The sequence below is a fragment of the Podarcis cretensis genome (genome assembly GCF_951804945.1).
Source record: "Podarcis cretensis genome assembly, chromosome: 17".
Taxonomy (NCBI): domain Eukaryota; kingdom Metazoa; phylum Chordata; class Lepidosauria; order Squamata; family Lacertidae; genus Podarcis; species Podarcis cretensis.
In genome coordinates, this window is record NC_137187.1 from 31,189,381 (window position 1) to 31,204,744 (window position 15,364).

The window sequence follows — 15,364 nt, forward strand, 5'->3', positions numbered from 1 at the left end:
TTTCTTTTGCTGCAAAAGAAAAAGGTCTCCCAAACATAATGCAATCGGGGAGCTGTCCGATCCTTCCAGTATTTGATTTAGCTAATAGGATTTGCAGGGACCAATCTCATTGCCCTCCATCAAGGCAGAGGACACCAGGAAGTAATGGTGTACAGCATCAACATTTGAATTAATACAGGACAAGGCTAGATCATAAGTTTTGAGTGCTGTCCTGGCTTCACTACAATGCCAGTGCAAATCTGTAGATGAAACATGTTTGTGATAGAGGAAAGGGAGGGAGGTACATGCCAGAAAAAAACAAGCTTTTGTTGGAATAAATGTAACCTAGCTGCAAGAACAACAAAGGTCCGTATAGTTAAAGCTATGGTTTTCCCAGTAGTGATGTATGGAAGTGAGAGCTGGACCACAAAGAAAGCTGATCACCGAAGAATTGATGCTTTTGAATTCTGGTGCTGGAGAAGACTCTTGAGAGTCCCATGGACTGCAAGAAGATCAAACCTCTCCATTTTTAAGGAAATAAGCCCTGACTGTTCACTGGAAGGACAGATCCTGAAGCTGAGGCTCCAATACTTTGGCCACCTCATGAGAAGAGAAGATTCCCTGGGAAAGACCCTGATGTTGGGGAAGATGGAGGGCACAAGGAGAAGGGGACGACAGAGGATGAGATGGTTGGACAGTGTTCTCGAAGCTACCAGCATGAGTTTGACCAAACTGCAGGAGGCAGTGGAAGACAGGAGTGCCTGGCGTGCTCTGATCCATGGGGTCACGAGGAGTTGGACATGACTAAACGACTAAACAACAACAACAACAAGCTGCAAGAAAGAAAAGCTGCCAGTACCACAGGCTCAGATGTATGCGGCTATTCAGCTCCCTTTTCTAATCTGCCATCAGGCCACCTTGCACTGAATTTGATGGCTGAATCAAGGAACGGAAAGACCCCAGGTTTGTTTACTTCCTGCAGTGTTAATAGTTTGTAATTCAACCATCACGCTTCACCCAGGTCCTCAGGCATGGAAAAAGAGACCCAAAGAATTAATCGCACACCACATCTTTTTTTAAAAAACCAAAACAAAACAGTATTTCCCCCACTCAAATACTTTAATGGCCTCCTTCAATTAATCACCATTCTCACTAATCATGTAATGATAACTAGTGATAGTTTAAGGATTAAGGACTCAAAGGCAGGCAACCTATTATGTACATCATTAAGAAGAAAACACCACACAAAAACTCAAGGCAGGAACGGATGGTCAGTGAATAAAGATAGATCATGAATTGAAATTCACTGCAAACATTTGTGTTGTGCTTCCAGGTTATATTTTACAGCATTAGTGATCGATTTAAGAGTCCAAGAGAAATACAAACTTTGGAAACGCATGTAAAATCTCTGCTTTTGCATACAGTGTATTGCCACATTGCTACAGGTTGCATGCAATTTATTTAATGCATCGTGCAAATAATAATAATAATAATAATAATAATAATAATAATAATAATAATAATATATTTATACCCTGCCCATCCGGCTGGGTTTCCCAAGCCTCTCTGGGGAATTTGAGAATTGTAGCATTAGAAAACACTACAGCTACCAAAGGAACATAATTTGAAGTGGTCTTGGCAGTACTTGATTATGATCTGGTTCATCAGGAGCCTTGGCTTGATGGTTGATCTGCTTGTTGTCCTTTCTCGGCGTCCACCGACTGTTTCTCCTCCAGCTGTGACTCTGGAGCTGGTTCTCCACTTCTAGCCACTCTGAATCTACTCATGTGCACAGCCTCCTCGTAAATGGGGGGTGTCTCCATCCCAGCAGGGTAATGTATGGCTGGGAGAACGCTGTGGGAATGAGCTACTGCAAGCATTCTTCTAGCAGCTGGACCAAACACCGAATGGAAAGCTGAAAACAAGAAGAACACACAACTCTCCAGGTTACTTCCAGTACCTTAAATATCAGGAATGAGCGAGGATAAGAATGACCCCAATGCTGTGACTGATTGATGGTCGAGGGGGCTTCTGCCAAAGGAATGCGCACTGCAGAATGCATACAGAGTGCACACAGAATTTATTGTCCAAGATAACACAGAAGAGACGTAGTGGGAGGGGGCAGGGGGGGGCCATGGCCCTGGGCACTCATTTTTAAGGGGTTGCAATCAGGTGCCCCCGCAACGGGCACAGAGTCCTGGCAGCTGAGGGTTTTTATTAAAAAAAAATTATTGACAATTTCAACAACAAATTATCAAAACACATCATCTTCATTATTTCCCCCCATTCCCCCCACCTCCCCAACAAACCCTCCCCTCCCCCTCCCCCCTATGACTTCCCTCAGCTTCTCTCTGATTTCTCAACCAATGTTAACTTCTGCATATTATAAAATGGTATACATCCTTATATTATCCGTCTACTATGTTTATCCTCAATAATTTTGTGTATGTTTACTCAAGACCTGCCAAGGAGCCCGATTCATTTTGCTGTCTTTTTAAATAATTTGCAAAAGGTTCCCATTCTTCTTTAAAGTCACAGTTGTCCTTGTCTCGTAATTTGTGTGCCAATTTTGCCAGTTCTGTGTAGTTCATCAATTTTTCTTGCCACTGTTCTTTTGTCGGGGTTTCCTCATTCTTCCATCCTTGTGCAATCAAGACTCTTGCCGCTGTTGTTGCATAAATCAATAAATTCTTTCTTTTCCTTGGCGGGTCTTATCCTACAATCCCTAACAAAAAGGCATTTTTGGCAGCTGACGGTTGGCGGCAGGTGGCTTGGTTTAGTGGGCAGGTAGGGACGCGGGTGGCGCTGTGGGTTAAACCACAGAGCCGAGGACTTGCTGATCAGAAGGTCGGCGGTTCAAATCCCCGCAGTGGGGTGAGCTCCCATTGCTCAGTCCCTGCTCCTGCCAACCTAGCAGTTCGAAAGCACGTCAAAGTGCAAGTAGATAGATAGGTACCGCTCCGGTGGGAAGGTAAACGGCGTTTCCGTGCGCTGCTCTGGTTCGCCAGAAGCGCCTTAGTCATGCTGGCCACATGACCCGGAAGCTGTACGCCAGCTCCCTCGGCCAATAAAGCGAGATGAGGCCACAACCCCAGAGTCGGCCATGACTGGACCTAATGGTCAGGGGTCCCTTTACCTTTAAGTCAGAGTGGTGGGCAGAGTGGAGGCAGTCGGTGAGGAGCCTGCTGGAGGCGGGCTCCGTTCACCCTCCATTGGGCTCCACACATGCTCCCCTGGCGTTCTCCTCCCCATTGCAGCTGCCCAGTCCACCAGGAGGGCACAAAACTTGCCCCGCCCTGTGTGCCAGCAATCCACGCTATGCCACTGTAGCTGCTTCTACAGCTCTGGATATTGATACCTACCTAGGGGCAGAGAGAGGCTGCGGCTGCAGTTTCTTTGTGCCTGGCCCGGCAGTTTTGGCGGAAAGAGGAGGGTGGGCGCCAATGTTGCCACCCACTCTCCTGGACTGTGGCACCCGAGTGTACCCTCTGCACCGCTTTGCAAGCTCCCTGCATTCTCCACCCCTCCTTGGGGGACATCTCTGCACACCCGCCCCGGGCAGCCTTTCCATACGCTCCACCGCTGAATACATTAAAAAAACTGTAGCATCTCTTCATGGGAAGGAAGCAAGACTGGGATAACGGAAATGCAAAACGATCTGCTTCTTCCTTGGATGAAATGTCTGAGACCGCTCTGCACCATTACTGGTTTTGCCTCAAAGGCAGATGGAGATTGGAGTAGAGTCCTTTCTATTGATTTTTTTTTAAAGTTTATTTTAAATTTTTATTTGATTTTTCAACTTAAAGTTTTACAGAGATATATCACACATAAATCGTTAAAACAAGATTCCAAGGAATCTCCTGGACTTCCATCCTTCCCTATGTAGGTCCTATTATTAATCATTTCCTCCCGGATCTTTTATAATACAGTGGTGCCTCGGGTTACATATGCTTCAGGTTACATATGCTTCAGGTTACAGACTCCGCTAACCCAGAAATATTACCTCGGGTTAAGAACTTTGCTTCAGGATGAGAACAGAAATCGTGCTCCGATGGCGCAGCGGCAGTGGGAGGCCGCATTAGCTAAAGTGGTGCTTCAGGTTAAGAACAGTTTCAGGTTAAGAACGGACCTCCGGAACGAATTAAGTACTTAACCCGAGGTACCACTGTACTCCAAACCTTTTAACTCTTCCATTATGTCCAGAATCAACCTGAAACAACAAGTGATATTCCAATCCTACTAACGATTTTAACTGTTTACAATGGTCTTTAACATAAGCTATAAATTTCCCCCATTCTTTATTAAAATTTTGGTCTTCCTGATTTCTGACTTTTCTGGTCATTTTAGCCATTTCAGCATACAGTGGTACCTCGGGTTAAGAACTTAATTTGTTCTGGAGGTCCATTCTTAATCTGAAACTGTACTCAACCTGAGGTACCACTTTAGCCAATGGGGCCTCCCGCTACCACCACATGATTTCTGTTCTCATCCTGAAGCAAAGTTCTTAATCCGAGGTACTATTTCTGGGTTAGCGGATTCTATAACCTGAAGCGTCTGTAACCTGAAGCATCTGTAACCTGAGGTAACACTGTAGTCCGTTAACTCGATCTGCCATTCTTCTCTAGTAGAAACCTTTCTATAGATTTTAAGCAGCTAGCAAGGGACTAGTATGGTTGCTCAACTCACAAGTGATGGTGCTTTGAAGAGTGCTGTCGTGATCAAATGCGATGACTGTGACTTCATAGGGCTGGGAGTTGTCGTCTTCCCCGGCTGGGTGGCAATGAAGGCAGCAGTACCTCACACAGACAGAGACGAGGCCGCAGAGGAGCAGCAGCCCAACCATCACAACCACAAGCCCAGAAGTGGGGGGGAAAGAAGGGGAGAGTCAAAACCACTGCCATTTATTGTTCATACTAAGTAGGAACATGGGCATAGCCTATGGTTACCAGACGTCCCCGTTTCCCAGGGACAGCCCCCAGATTTACAAATCCGTCCCTGGACGAAATCCGTCCCCAGAATGTCCCTGGATTTCATTTAATGTCCCCGGATTTATATTTTAAGTGTTGTAGATTTATTCGTAGGAAATGGATGTTGCATGATTGGTTCAACGGCACAAGGCACATCATATGGGGACTTCCAGCGACGCAAAATGGCGGGTGCCACAGCAGCGAGCAGCTCCTGAAGCCAGCCAGAGTCAACTGCGCTACCAGACTGGCTCCGGGCTGCTGAGACTGCCGCTGCTGCCACCACTGCCAAGGGGGAACCGGGGACGCCCGGTGCATCAACTGGGGGAACCGCTGACACACACACACACACGTGCGCGACCCAAATCGAGCCAGGCGCAAGAGCGCCCAGCCAACTGCCCAGCAGCTCTCCGGGGCCAGGAAAACCCTGGAGCCGACACAGGGAGAAGGAGGAGAGGAGAGGAGAAGGAAGAGAGAAAGAGGAAGGAGAAAAAAGAGGGGAGCCCCGACCTTGCCGCACCGCTGCCACCACTCAGGAGAAGAGGTAGGAGAGCAACAGGAGGGCAAGGACACGTGGCTGAGCCCAGGACCGACCCGAGCCTACTCCATGGCGGCTAGCGCTCCAAGACAGCAGGCCAGGGCCCAGTGGAAGACCATGTGACAGAGGAGACCACAGAAGAGAAGATATTACTTCTTAAATTTTTTTAATAACTTTTTAAAAATATCTCCCCCCCCTTTTTTTTAAATAAAAAGTATCTCTGGATTCCTTGAAAAAAATCTGGTAACCTTAGCATAGCCAGGCTTTATGTTGGGGGGGGGCAGGCTTCATGTTGGGGGGGGCAGAACCTCAGTTAGTTAAGTATTTTCATTGATTTACTTGATTTAGGGGGGAAGCTGCCCCCTGTCCCCCCCCCCAGTTGTAGGAACCCAAACATCATGAATCAAGTGATGAGCAGATTTCCCAGCACTCCATCCTTTTGTTCCAAAATAAGTCCGTTTGCCCCTTCTCGGGTTGGCAGGTTTGTCGGCGGCCCCCCAGGCCTCCTCTGTGAATCGGCCTATCGTCCTCCAGCCGCCAAATTGGCCAATGGCGGGAAGAATTAGAGGGCAATCCCCTGGGCGCGGGAACAACTAGCCAATACCGATGCTTGGCCCCATGCCCAGAGCAAGGATAAATTCCTAGCCTGCTGGGCATTTTGGCTTCTCTCTCGCTGCGATGGTGCACACACCCCATTTGAATGGCAATGCCCATCAACCTTTGAGGGGCTTGGCCACCTCAAATACTTTGGAGTACATAGGAGTTGGTTCCTATGTCTGCAGTTTGTTCCAGAAGCAGAGCAATTCAATTTGTTCCTTCAGTCTACAGTCGTACCTTGGAAGTCAAACGGAATCCGTTCCAGAAGTCTACTCAACTTCCAAATCATTTGGAAACCAAAGCACAACTTCTGATTGGCTGCAGGAAGCCCCTGCAGCCAATCAGAAGCCATAGAAGCCGCATCAAACGTTCGGCTTCCTAAAGAACGTTTGAAAACTGGAACACTCACTTCTGGGTTTTGATCATTTGGGAGCCAATTTGTTCAGGAGCCAGGGTGTTTGAGATCCAAGGTATGACTGTATTTGCCCTTCCTGTCCCACTCCCCCCGCCCCACATCTAGAGTGACAAAACACTACCCAAAGGCACTCTTGAACTTTGTTTCTGTGTGGTGTTTTATCAATGCACATGTGCAGATTTGGTAACTGAGAAGAAAAAATATATGAACTACTGTTGGAACCTACTGTAAACCACATGTGCACATTGGTCTTGAGAAATTTAGAAGCAGGACATCAAACAATGAAGAATTTCTAATTTACCAATACAGTGGTATTTTGGTAGTCAAATGCCTTAGTTGTTGAACAAATCAACTCCCGAATGTCGCAAACCCGGAAGTGAGTGTTCCGGTTTGTGAACGTTTTTTGGAAGCCGAACGTCTGACAGTGCTTCTGCAGCTTGGTTTTTGAACCATTTGGGGGGTCAAACGGACTCCCGAAATGGGTTAAATTCAAGAACCAAGGTACGACTGTATCATTTTGGAAGGACACTGGATGCGAGGGGACACTTCCTCCTCATCTAGTCCCTGAATCCAGAGGGATATAATATTAGGGCTGCTGGCTGAGGTAGTAGACTTGAATGTGCACCATAGCATTTTAATCTGCAGGCTTTACAGGACTCACATGTCCTCTGCATTAACAATCCATCTATGTAGAAAACTAGTACAACGATAATATTATGGCTAGTCCTCTCTCTGTAATGGTAGTTTTCTATGCTGGGGTATGTTAATATTTTAAACAGAGGTGTTCTAGCCCTATTCAAAGTGGATCTTTTTGGAATTAATGGTCATTTAGGCCCATTAATTTCACTTGCTCTACTCTGAGCAGAAATCAGTTGGATACAAGCCCCAACCTGCAGATTAATGTGGCACAGCCCTAGCACAGGTTTGGGTCTTCAGTGAAAATTAGGCTTCAATGGAAATAGAACTCAGCACTGCACAGAAACTCCAGGCTGTCACAATGCACATTCCAGGACAGCTTGCAGCTGGTGGCATCATTCATCAACGCAAACATCACACAACTGACACAGTTACAACATGGTTTTTTCCCCCAAAAAGAATCTTACCAGATGTACCAGAGATGGATCCAGTTTTGGCTTGAGCAGCTTTGGGGAGAACTGGCGATTCAAGAAAATGTTAATATCACAGAAATAAAAGCCAGGTTTGCACATCCATGAATGCCCCTATTTCCCTTTGCTTGGTTTCTCGAGATTTGTTAAGAAAGGCAGGTATGAATATATTAGATTAAATCAATAAATGATTTGGTTTTGCAATCTGCACAGTTACTTCAAACATCTTAAGCCTCAGCCATCTCTAATACTTCTTTTCTTTGAACATCCCAAGTGCAGATAAACACAGGAAGATTACTGGGTGATAACAGAGGGCTGACAATGAGATGCTTATTTGAAAGAAGGCGGGCAATATAAGCTTTTAAAGTGAGACTGTTCCTTTCAAGACCACGTTCAGCTGGTTCCAAGTAGCTCAGATCTCCTCTTCTGCACATACAATTTCCGCAGCGCTCACTGACATTATTTAAGGATCTCTCTAAGCCTGGTCCTAAGAGGCAAAGAGGTCTAGTGGCCTTCAAAACTTGGATTCACGTTTGAAGCATGTGGTCTAGGGCTCACCTTAAGACTAATTCTGGAAAGCTTGCTTTGCTGGAGAGGGTGTGATACCCCCCCCCCCGATACTCCCACACCTATGGTGAGATTGTGAGAAAGTGCAGGGGTTCTGCCTTAAAATATTTGCAAACTGGGCAAGTAACCAAGCCCAAAATCACCCCAGAGCCAGCATTGACATGCATCTCCATTTTCTGGGGAAGAATGACAATTCCCAGACATTGCAAATCCACAATGACAAAACTCTTAGTGGCAGAGTGACTCAAATTTTCCAAAAATTGGGGAACATCTGAACACATTTCCATGAAAAATTGTTAAAGTAGGCTATGGCAACTGGGCGTTTAGGAGAAATTGACACAAGAACATAGGGAAACCCACACCAACAAGTTCCAAGTGACCCAATACAATATCCGTTTCCCTGCCTTGTTCATAGCTGTTTTCCTTTTTTTAAGGGAAATTCCCTTATTCCGAATAGGATTCCTCGCAAGAAAAGGGAAAAGTTGACAGCTATGGCCTTGTTACTGAAGGGGATTCAGATAGGTGGCCCCCAAGTCCCCCTCTTATTTTGGACGTTGGAAGTTGGATGCCAAGTTCCCCGAAATTTCTTGGGAGTCTGTAACTTCTGGTCAGACTCTTTAAAATGGCTGTTGCAGCCCCCTGCACAACGAAACCAGTTAGGAAACGATGGCGTTTGTTTCACCACTAAATACACTTTCTCGAGGACCCAAGCTTTCCTTACAGGGGTCAGCAAACTTTTCCAGCAGGGGGCCGGTCCACTGTCCCTCAGACCTTGTGGGGGGGCGGACTATATTTGGTGGGGGATGAACGAATTCCTATGCCCCGCAAATAACCCAGAGATGCATTTTAAATAAAAGCACACATTCTACTCATGTAAAAACCCACTGATTCCTGGACTGTCGGCAGGCCGGATTGAGAAGGCGATTGGGCCGGATTCGGCCACCCAGACCTTAGTTTGCCTACCCATGATGGAGACCATTGCCAAAGTGTGTGTGTCTCCCCCTCCCTCAACCTTCCCCCTGAAAACTGAGGCAAAATTTCACTTAATTTCACTCAAAATTTCAGTCAGCTGCAAGAAGCAGTTAATTCCATGAACATACTCACTGGTCAGTGCCTGAACAGCTCTCCTGCAGTGTCACCTGAGGAACCTTCAAGAGATGAAAAAGTCAAAGTGGCTTTTATTCTTTCCTCTTCATCCATTCCATTTTTAAATCATAGAACTGGAAGGGACTCTGAGGTTCATCTAATCCAACCTGAATATGCAGCCAGGCCATACAGGGATCAAACCTGCAACCCTGGATGGACATTGGGAACGCAACCGGGAAAGGGGGGAGGGAAATTTGGAATCCAAAGGGTGTTAAATTATATTTTATTCTTTTTTTAAATTCTTTTATGTTAATCTGTATCTTATATTAAAGAGGGGAACTCGTGGAAGGGAACAGGTCGATTTTAGGGGATGGGAAAATATTTTTTAAATTGGGTTAATGATAATAATTTTAAAATTTGGGGTAAGAATTTGTTGAATCTATTTGAAAGAATTGGAATACAAGAGGGGGTGGGGAGGGGGAAGTCCTGGAAAGATGATATTGAAAATAAGGCCTTAAATTTGGATGTTTTTCTTTTTTTTTGTTATATTTGAAAATCTTTAATAAATATTATTAAAAAAACAAAAAAAAACAAACCTGCAACCCTGGCATTATCAGCACCACACTCTAACCAACTGAGCTATCTTTGCCCTCTTCCTCAAGGGATAAAATATTAATTTTTGTTCTCCACCCCAGCCAGATATTTCATTCTCCTCTCTCTCTCCACCACATGACTTAGAGAGGCTTTCTACATTTTACAATACAGATCCCTATTTGAATTCTAATTTCCTGCTGGCTTTCCTTTCTGGCCAAACTGAAATCCAAGGTGCCTTACCTGAGACAGACATGTCAGAGCAGAGATGGTCACAACTTGGCTCGTCTTCCCCATCAGTGAATCTTCTGTTGCTCAGTCTTCTGTTGTCCGAAGCTGGGACCTCCTTGCAACCTCAAGTTCATCATGCGCCATCTTCAAGCTGGCATAAGAGACACTGAAATTGCCTGGGGGCGCCACATCTCACAGCTTTTATTCTTTATACTTTTGCCCCCATCACGTAGCCTTTCTTAGAAATTCACACTTCCTATCTTTTAGCTCTGATCGATCTTCTATAAGGACACACACAGAAATATAGGCAAATTGTACATGCATAATCTCAGTAGCTTATACCTCAGAAAGTCAAAGAAAGCTGAGGAGTGTCTTCTCCTGGTGCCCTGTAAAAAGTGCTCCTGTATCACTCTACCTGTCCCCTTGCCTTCACCACCTCAACCCCCAGAACATAGTTCAGGATAAAGCAACTGACCTTCTGCTTTACCTAGGTTGAGAGGTCTGTTCCTCTGCCTCCTGCATCTATGTCCTTATCGCTTTTCAATGAACAAGAGGCGATACTTGAAAAACGACGGAAAAAGCATTTCCCAGTATTCCACCCATGTGTTCCACTAATCCCCCATGGCCTCCCTTGCTCCAAAGTTTCAAAAAAAGCACCAAAGGTATAAACATTAATCTGTAGCAAATGATTGCTACTTCCCTGTTTAGACCCACATGCTTTCCACGCTTTTTACTTTAGTGCCGTTTGGCTTTCTTCTCTCAATTCTCCCTCAAGCGGTTACATTAAACAGTCTCTTAACGGCCTGTTTCCCCCTTGTATAATAACCACTATTACATTCCTGCATGTTCCACATATAAATACATGAGCTGAGCATGCAGATTTGTATATAGCAGTAGGGGAGAAATGGTAAACATTTCCGAAGAATCCATAATTCAAATTTCAGTCGGTCATAACACAATCGGTTTTTGCGCTTAATAATCCTTCTGCTCTGGGGCTGTATTGCATCTGAAAAAATCTGGCAGGTGTTTTACCCTCTGCTACAACCGTGACAACAATTAAGCTGGTGAATCATTACTCTGGCATAATTTTCCGAGGCAGTGAGCAGAACCGATGGATTTTTTTTAAAAAAAAAATAGCAGTCACGCAACTAGAATTTAAACAGGCATGTCAGGTGTATATGCTCCAAGGAGAACAGCATGCATATAAAAGTGCAGAAATACAGACAGCAGCATGTTGACACGGATGCTAGATCCAGAAACTGACTCTGTTTGGTGCTGGTTCAGGAGCACCTGACCCCCAAACAGAACTGAATATTTTCCCCTAAATATTTTGCCCTTCAAGGTCAAGGTCCTGAGTGGAATACCGAGAAATACTTTTCCATTCATTTTTCAGGCACCACCACTTCTTCGCTGCAAAGCCATAAGCACATAAATGCAGAAGGGGATCTTTGCAAAAACCCCATCTGAAAGGGCCCTATATCTAATAATCTAATGGGCAAATAAAAATTATAAGTTTTTTTCCCCATATGTTGCTCTGCAGGTTTAAATTATATAAATATTAATGCTAAGATAAATTTATGCTGTAAAAATGGCAAAGCTCCGTTTTGCGTGTGCTGTATATGTGTCAGCCAACAATTTTCAAAAAGCAATTGGCAGAACAGGTAAACTAATTCTGCACAGTGGTACCTCGGGTTAAGAACTTAATTCGTTCTGGAGGTCCGTTCTTAACCTGGAATTGTTCTTAACCTGAGGTACCACTTTAGTTAATGGGGCCTCCCACTGCCGCTGCACCGCAGCCATGAGATTTCTGTTCTCATCCTGAAGCAAAGTTCTTAACCCGAGGTACTATTTCTGGGTTAGTGGAGTCTGTAACCTGAAGCGTCTGTAACCTAAAGCGAATGTAACCTGAGGTACCACTGTATTTGTTTGCTCCGAAGGTCTCCTCACTGAATTCAACCTAATGAGATGGGAGAATTAAGGAAAAGGAACGTATGCCATACTAATTGTTCTTTGAGAAAGCCAAAGAGCAGAAATTAGGTCCATTCCGCATCAATTCAAATTTCTGAAAAACAACAGACATATTTTCACATGATTCCCTGTTTAAAAATAGTCTTTACTGGGGAGAAGCAAGAGCAGAAGAAGCCACATCCACAAAGATAAGCAGAAATGTTGAGTTTTTCCAGCATACCCAACTGCCCCCAGCTCAAATATACAGTACATGATGATGATGCTGATGCTGATTTTATTATTTGTACCCTGCCTATCTGGCTGGGTTGCCCCAGCCACTCTGGGCGGCTTCGAGCATACAATAAAACATTAAAACATTGTATAAAACATAATAAAACATTAAACATTAAAAAACTTCCTGAAACAGGACTGCCTTCAGATGTATTCTAAATGTTGCATAGTGACTTATCTCACTGATATCAAGAAGATTTTTCAGCACAAAGAACAATCTTGATGCCTTGGTTAAGTTTCAGCACTTAATGACTCTGCATGAATGTTTAGTCATGAAATTGGGGTTAAGATTTGGGAAGAAACAAGATTAATGTTTTGAAACATGTCTTTTGTTCTAGAGCTTCCTTTATGAGACAATCCCCTTTCAAACCAATATATTCCCCAGCATTTTAAAATGTAAAGGTAAAGGCACCCCTGACCATTAGGTCCAGTCGCGGACAACTCTGGGGTGCGGCGCTCATCTCACTTTATTGGCCGAGGGAGCCGGCGTACAGCTTCCGGGTCATGTGGCCAGCATGACTAAGCCGCTTCTGGCGAACCAGAGCAGCACATGGAAACACCGTTTACCTTCCCGCCGGAGCGGTACCTATTAATCTACTTGCACTTTGACATGTTTTCGAACTGCTAGGTTGGCAGGAGCTGGGACTGAGCAAGGAGAGCTCACCCCGTTGCTCAGATTCACTCAAAAGGACCACAGTGCCACCCACGCCTTTCCAGCAATTTACTAAACAGATAATCAAAGTTATAACTACTAAATCAAGCCCACCATTTTCCAAATGAATATTCCATATCTAGATGAGTGGAAAGATAATGCTGCAGTACTATCAGAGATCTGCTTTCTCCAGAATGTTATACAAAATTTGTTGTGTTTGATGATTCCTCTTCAAGGTGAAAACTTGTATTTCCTTCTAGATTCTCAGATTTGTTGGGTGCAGCAGGGGTTTTCCAGCATTTTACTAAACAGAAAATCAAAGTTGTAACTACTAAATCAAGCCCACCATTTCCCAAATGAATATTCTATATCCAGATGAGTAGAAAGATAAGGAACAGCTGCAGAACTATCAGAGGTATTCTTTGTCCATAGAGTTATACAAAATTTGTTGTGTTTCATGATTCCAAGGTGACAACTATTTCCCTCTGGATTTTCAGATTCTTTGGGTGCAGGAGCTTTTGCCAAGCGATTTCTTAAGCGCTATTTGAACATCTTTGTTTCTCAGGCTGTACACCAAGGGGTTCAACAAGGGAGTCACCATTGTGTAAGAGACAGAAATAAAAGTGTCCTCATCTAGTGTGTATCTGGATTTGGGCCTTAAATAGATAATGGAAGCACAACCAAAGTGCACTACGACCACGATAAGATGGGAGGCACAAGTGGAAAAGGCTTTATGCTTCCCAGCCGTTGTGGGGATTTTCAAGACAGTGTTAACAATTAAAAAGTATGAGAGAAGGATGAACAGGAATGAGCAAAATACAACCAAAACACAAATAATGAAAATGACAATTTCTCCTATGTAGTTTCGGCCACAGGCTAATTCAAGCAAAGGTGCTAAATCACAAAAGAAGTGCTTAAGTTTATTTGGTCCACAGAAAGGCAAAGTAAATATGATTATAGTCTCTGAGGTGGAAAAAAGAAATCCAGTTGTTGCTGAACAAGCCACCAGCTTGGTACCGAGTCTTTGATTCATCAGAATCTGATAACGTAAAGGTTTGCATATGGAGACATATCGGTCATACCCCATCACTGCTAGAAGCATACAATTTGTACACCCAAAGCCCAGGAAAATGCACATCTGAGTGGCACAACCAATGAAGGAAATGGTCTTCTTTTCTCTTAGAAGATTTGCAAGCATATTGGGGATAATGACAAGTGAGTAGCAGATTTCTGAGAAGGAGAGGATGGAGAGAAAGAAGTACATGGGGATGTGGAGGTTGCAGTGATGATGATTATATTTGCCATCAAAGTGACCAGGTAAATTAGAGAGAACACCAGAAACAATGGAATCTGCAGGTCTGGGAAATTGGAAAATCCAGCAAGGATAAATTCTGTCACCACTGTTTGATTTCCTCTTCCCATTGATGCAGCATCTGAAAATAAACTTTAAAAGCGTTACAGATTGCAACAGTGCTCGTCAGCTGATGTTTTATACAAAAATACTGGGGGGAAATGCTTGTTCATAAAATTATTTTTTATTTTTTGTTATTTAGTAAATTTACGTACTGCCCTTCAAGTGAATATCACAAGCCAGTTTGCAACATAAAAACACAAAATGCATAACGTGACTGTAAAAATGCAATAACAATAATAACTTACAAGGAAGCAGGTTGGATGTTGAGCTCTTCCAAGTGACAGCAATTTGCCACAATATCCTTTATATGATGTTTTTATTTAGCATGGAACGATGTAAACACTTAGAAATCCCACCTGATATCATCTCCACGGTGTTTCAAAACGTAAAATAATCAACCATCTTATTATCAGTGGGAGTTGTTAAAATCTACAACTAATGTAAAAATACATGTAATTTTATTGGGTGTATTTTCCCCCCTAAAACTGTTGACTTAATCTATATCGATACATTTTAGTATGTCTACTTGATTTTCAATTTTTATTTTATCATGATGAATATTACAGTTTGTTCTGGTCTTTCTGATTAAGTGGTTTGTGAATATTGTTTAATAAATAAAACAGCTGGGTTAGCTGCATCAAAGTGACCTCCTCCGGATACAAGTGTGGGCAGTGTGTATGGAGGTACATGTCATGTGACAAAGACACATGAGAGCAGAAGTGTTAAGTCGTGGGTTGACATAGCAGACGACACAGCGATTTCTCCAAGCAGCTCTTTATTTTGTAAGCTGGAATAGAACTGACGCAAACAGCTCAGCCGGCCTGCTTTTATAGGCAGCCAGCTGTCAACATTGTAGCAACAACAACCCAGAGTTTCCCGCCTAAAATAACTGACGTGGACCTGAGTGAAAACTATCTACAGACCTGAGTGAAAACTATCTACAGTATCCCCCTGCTGGCCCAGGGTGAAACTTCACTACATAACAA

General features: G+C 43.8%; 2 protein-coding genes across 2 annotated transcripts; both read right to left on the reverse strand.

The window, feature by feature from the left end:
• Positions 1 to 803: 803 nt before the first annotated feature.
• On the reverse strand, positions 804 to 11,162 carry TMEM52B (transmembrane protein 52B). The gene is made up of 5 exons (XM_079959918.1): positions 10,087 to 11,162; positions 9,271 to 9,314; positions 7,597 to 7,647; positions 4,666 to 4,835; positions 804 to 1,894 (listed from the first exon to the last, which is right to left on the reverse strand). The coding sequence occupies exons 1-5, from the start codon at positions 10,138 to 10,140 to the stop codon at positions 1,644 to 1,646; spliced, it is 570 nt and encodes a 189-aa protein (XP_079816044.1). The 5' UTR covers positions 10,141 to 11,162; the 3' UTR covers positions 804 to 1,643.
• A 1,275-nt stretch (positions 11,163 to 12,437) lies between these two features.
• On the reverse strand, positions 12,438 to 15,092 carry LOC307206446 (olfactory receptor 10T2-like). Its single transcript, XM_079959731.1, is given in 3 exon segments — positions 12,438 to 14,245; positions 14,248 to 14,397; positions 14,624 to 15,092. Coding segments are annotated over 2 exon segments (927 nt in total). The 5' UTR covers positions 14,387 to 14,397; positions 14,624 to 15,092; the 3' UTR covers positions 12,438 to 13,457.
• Positions 15,093 to 15,364: the final 272 nt, after the last annotated feature.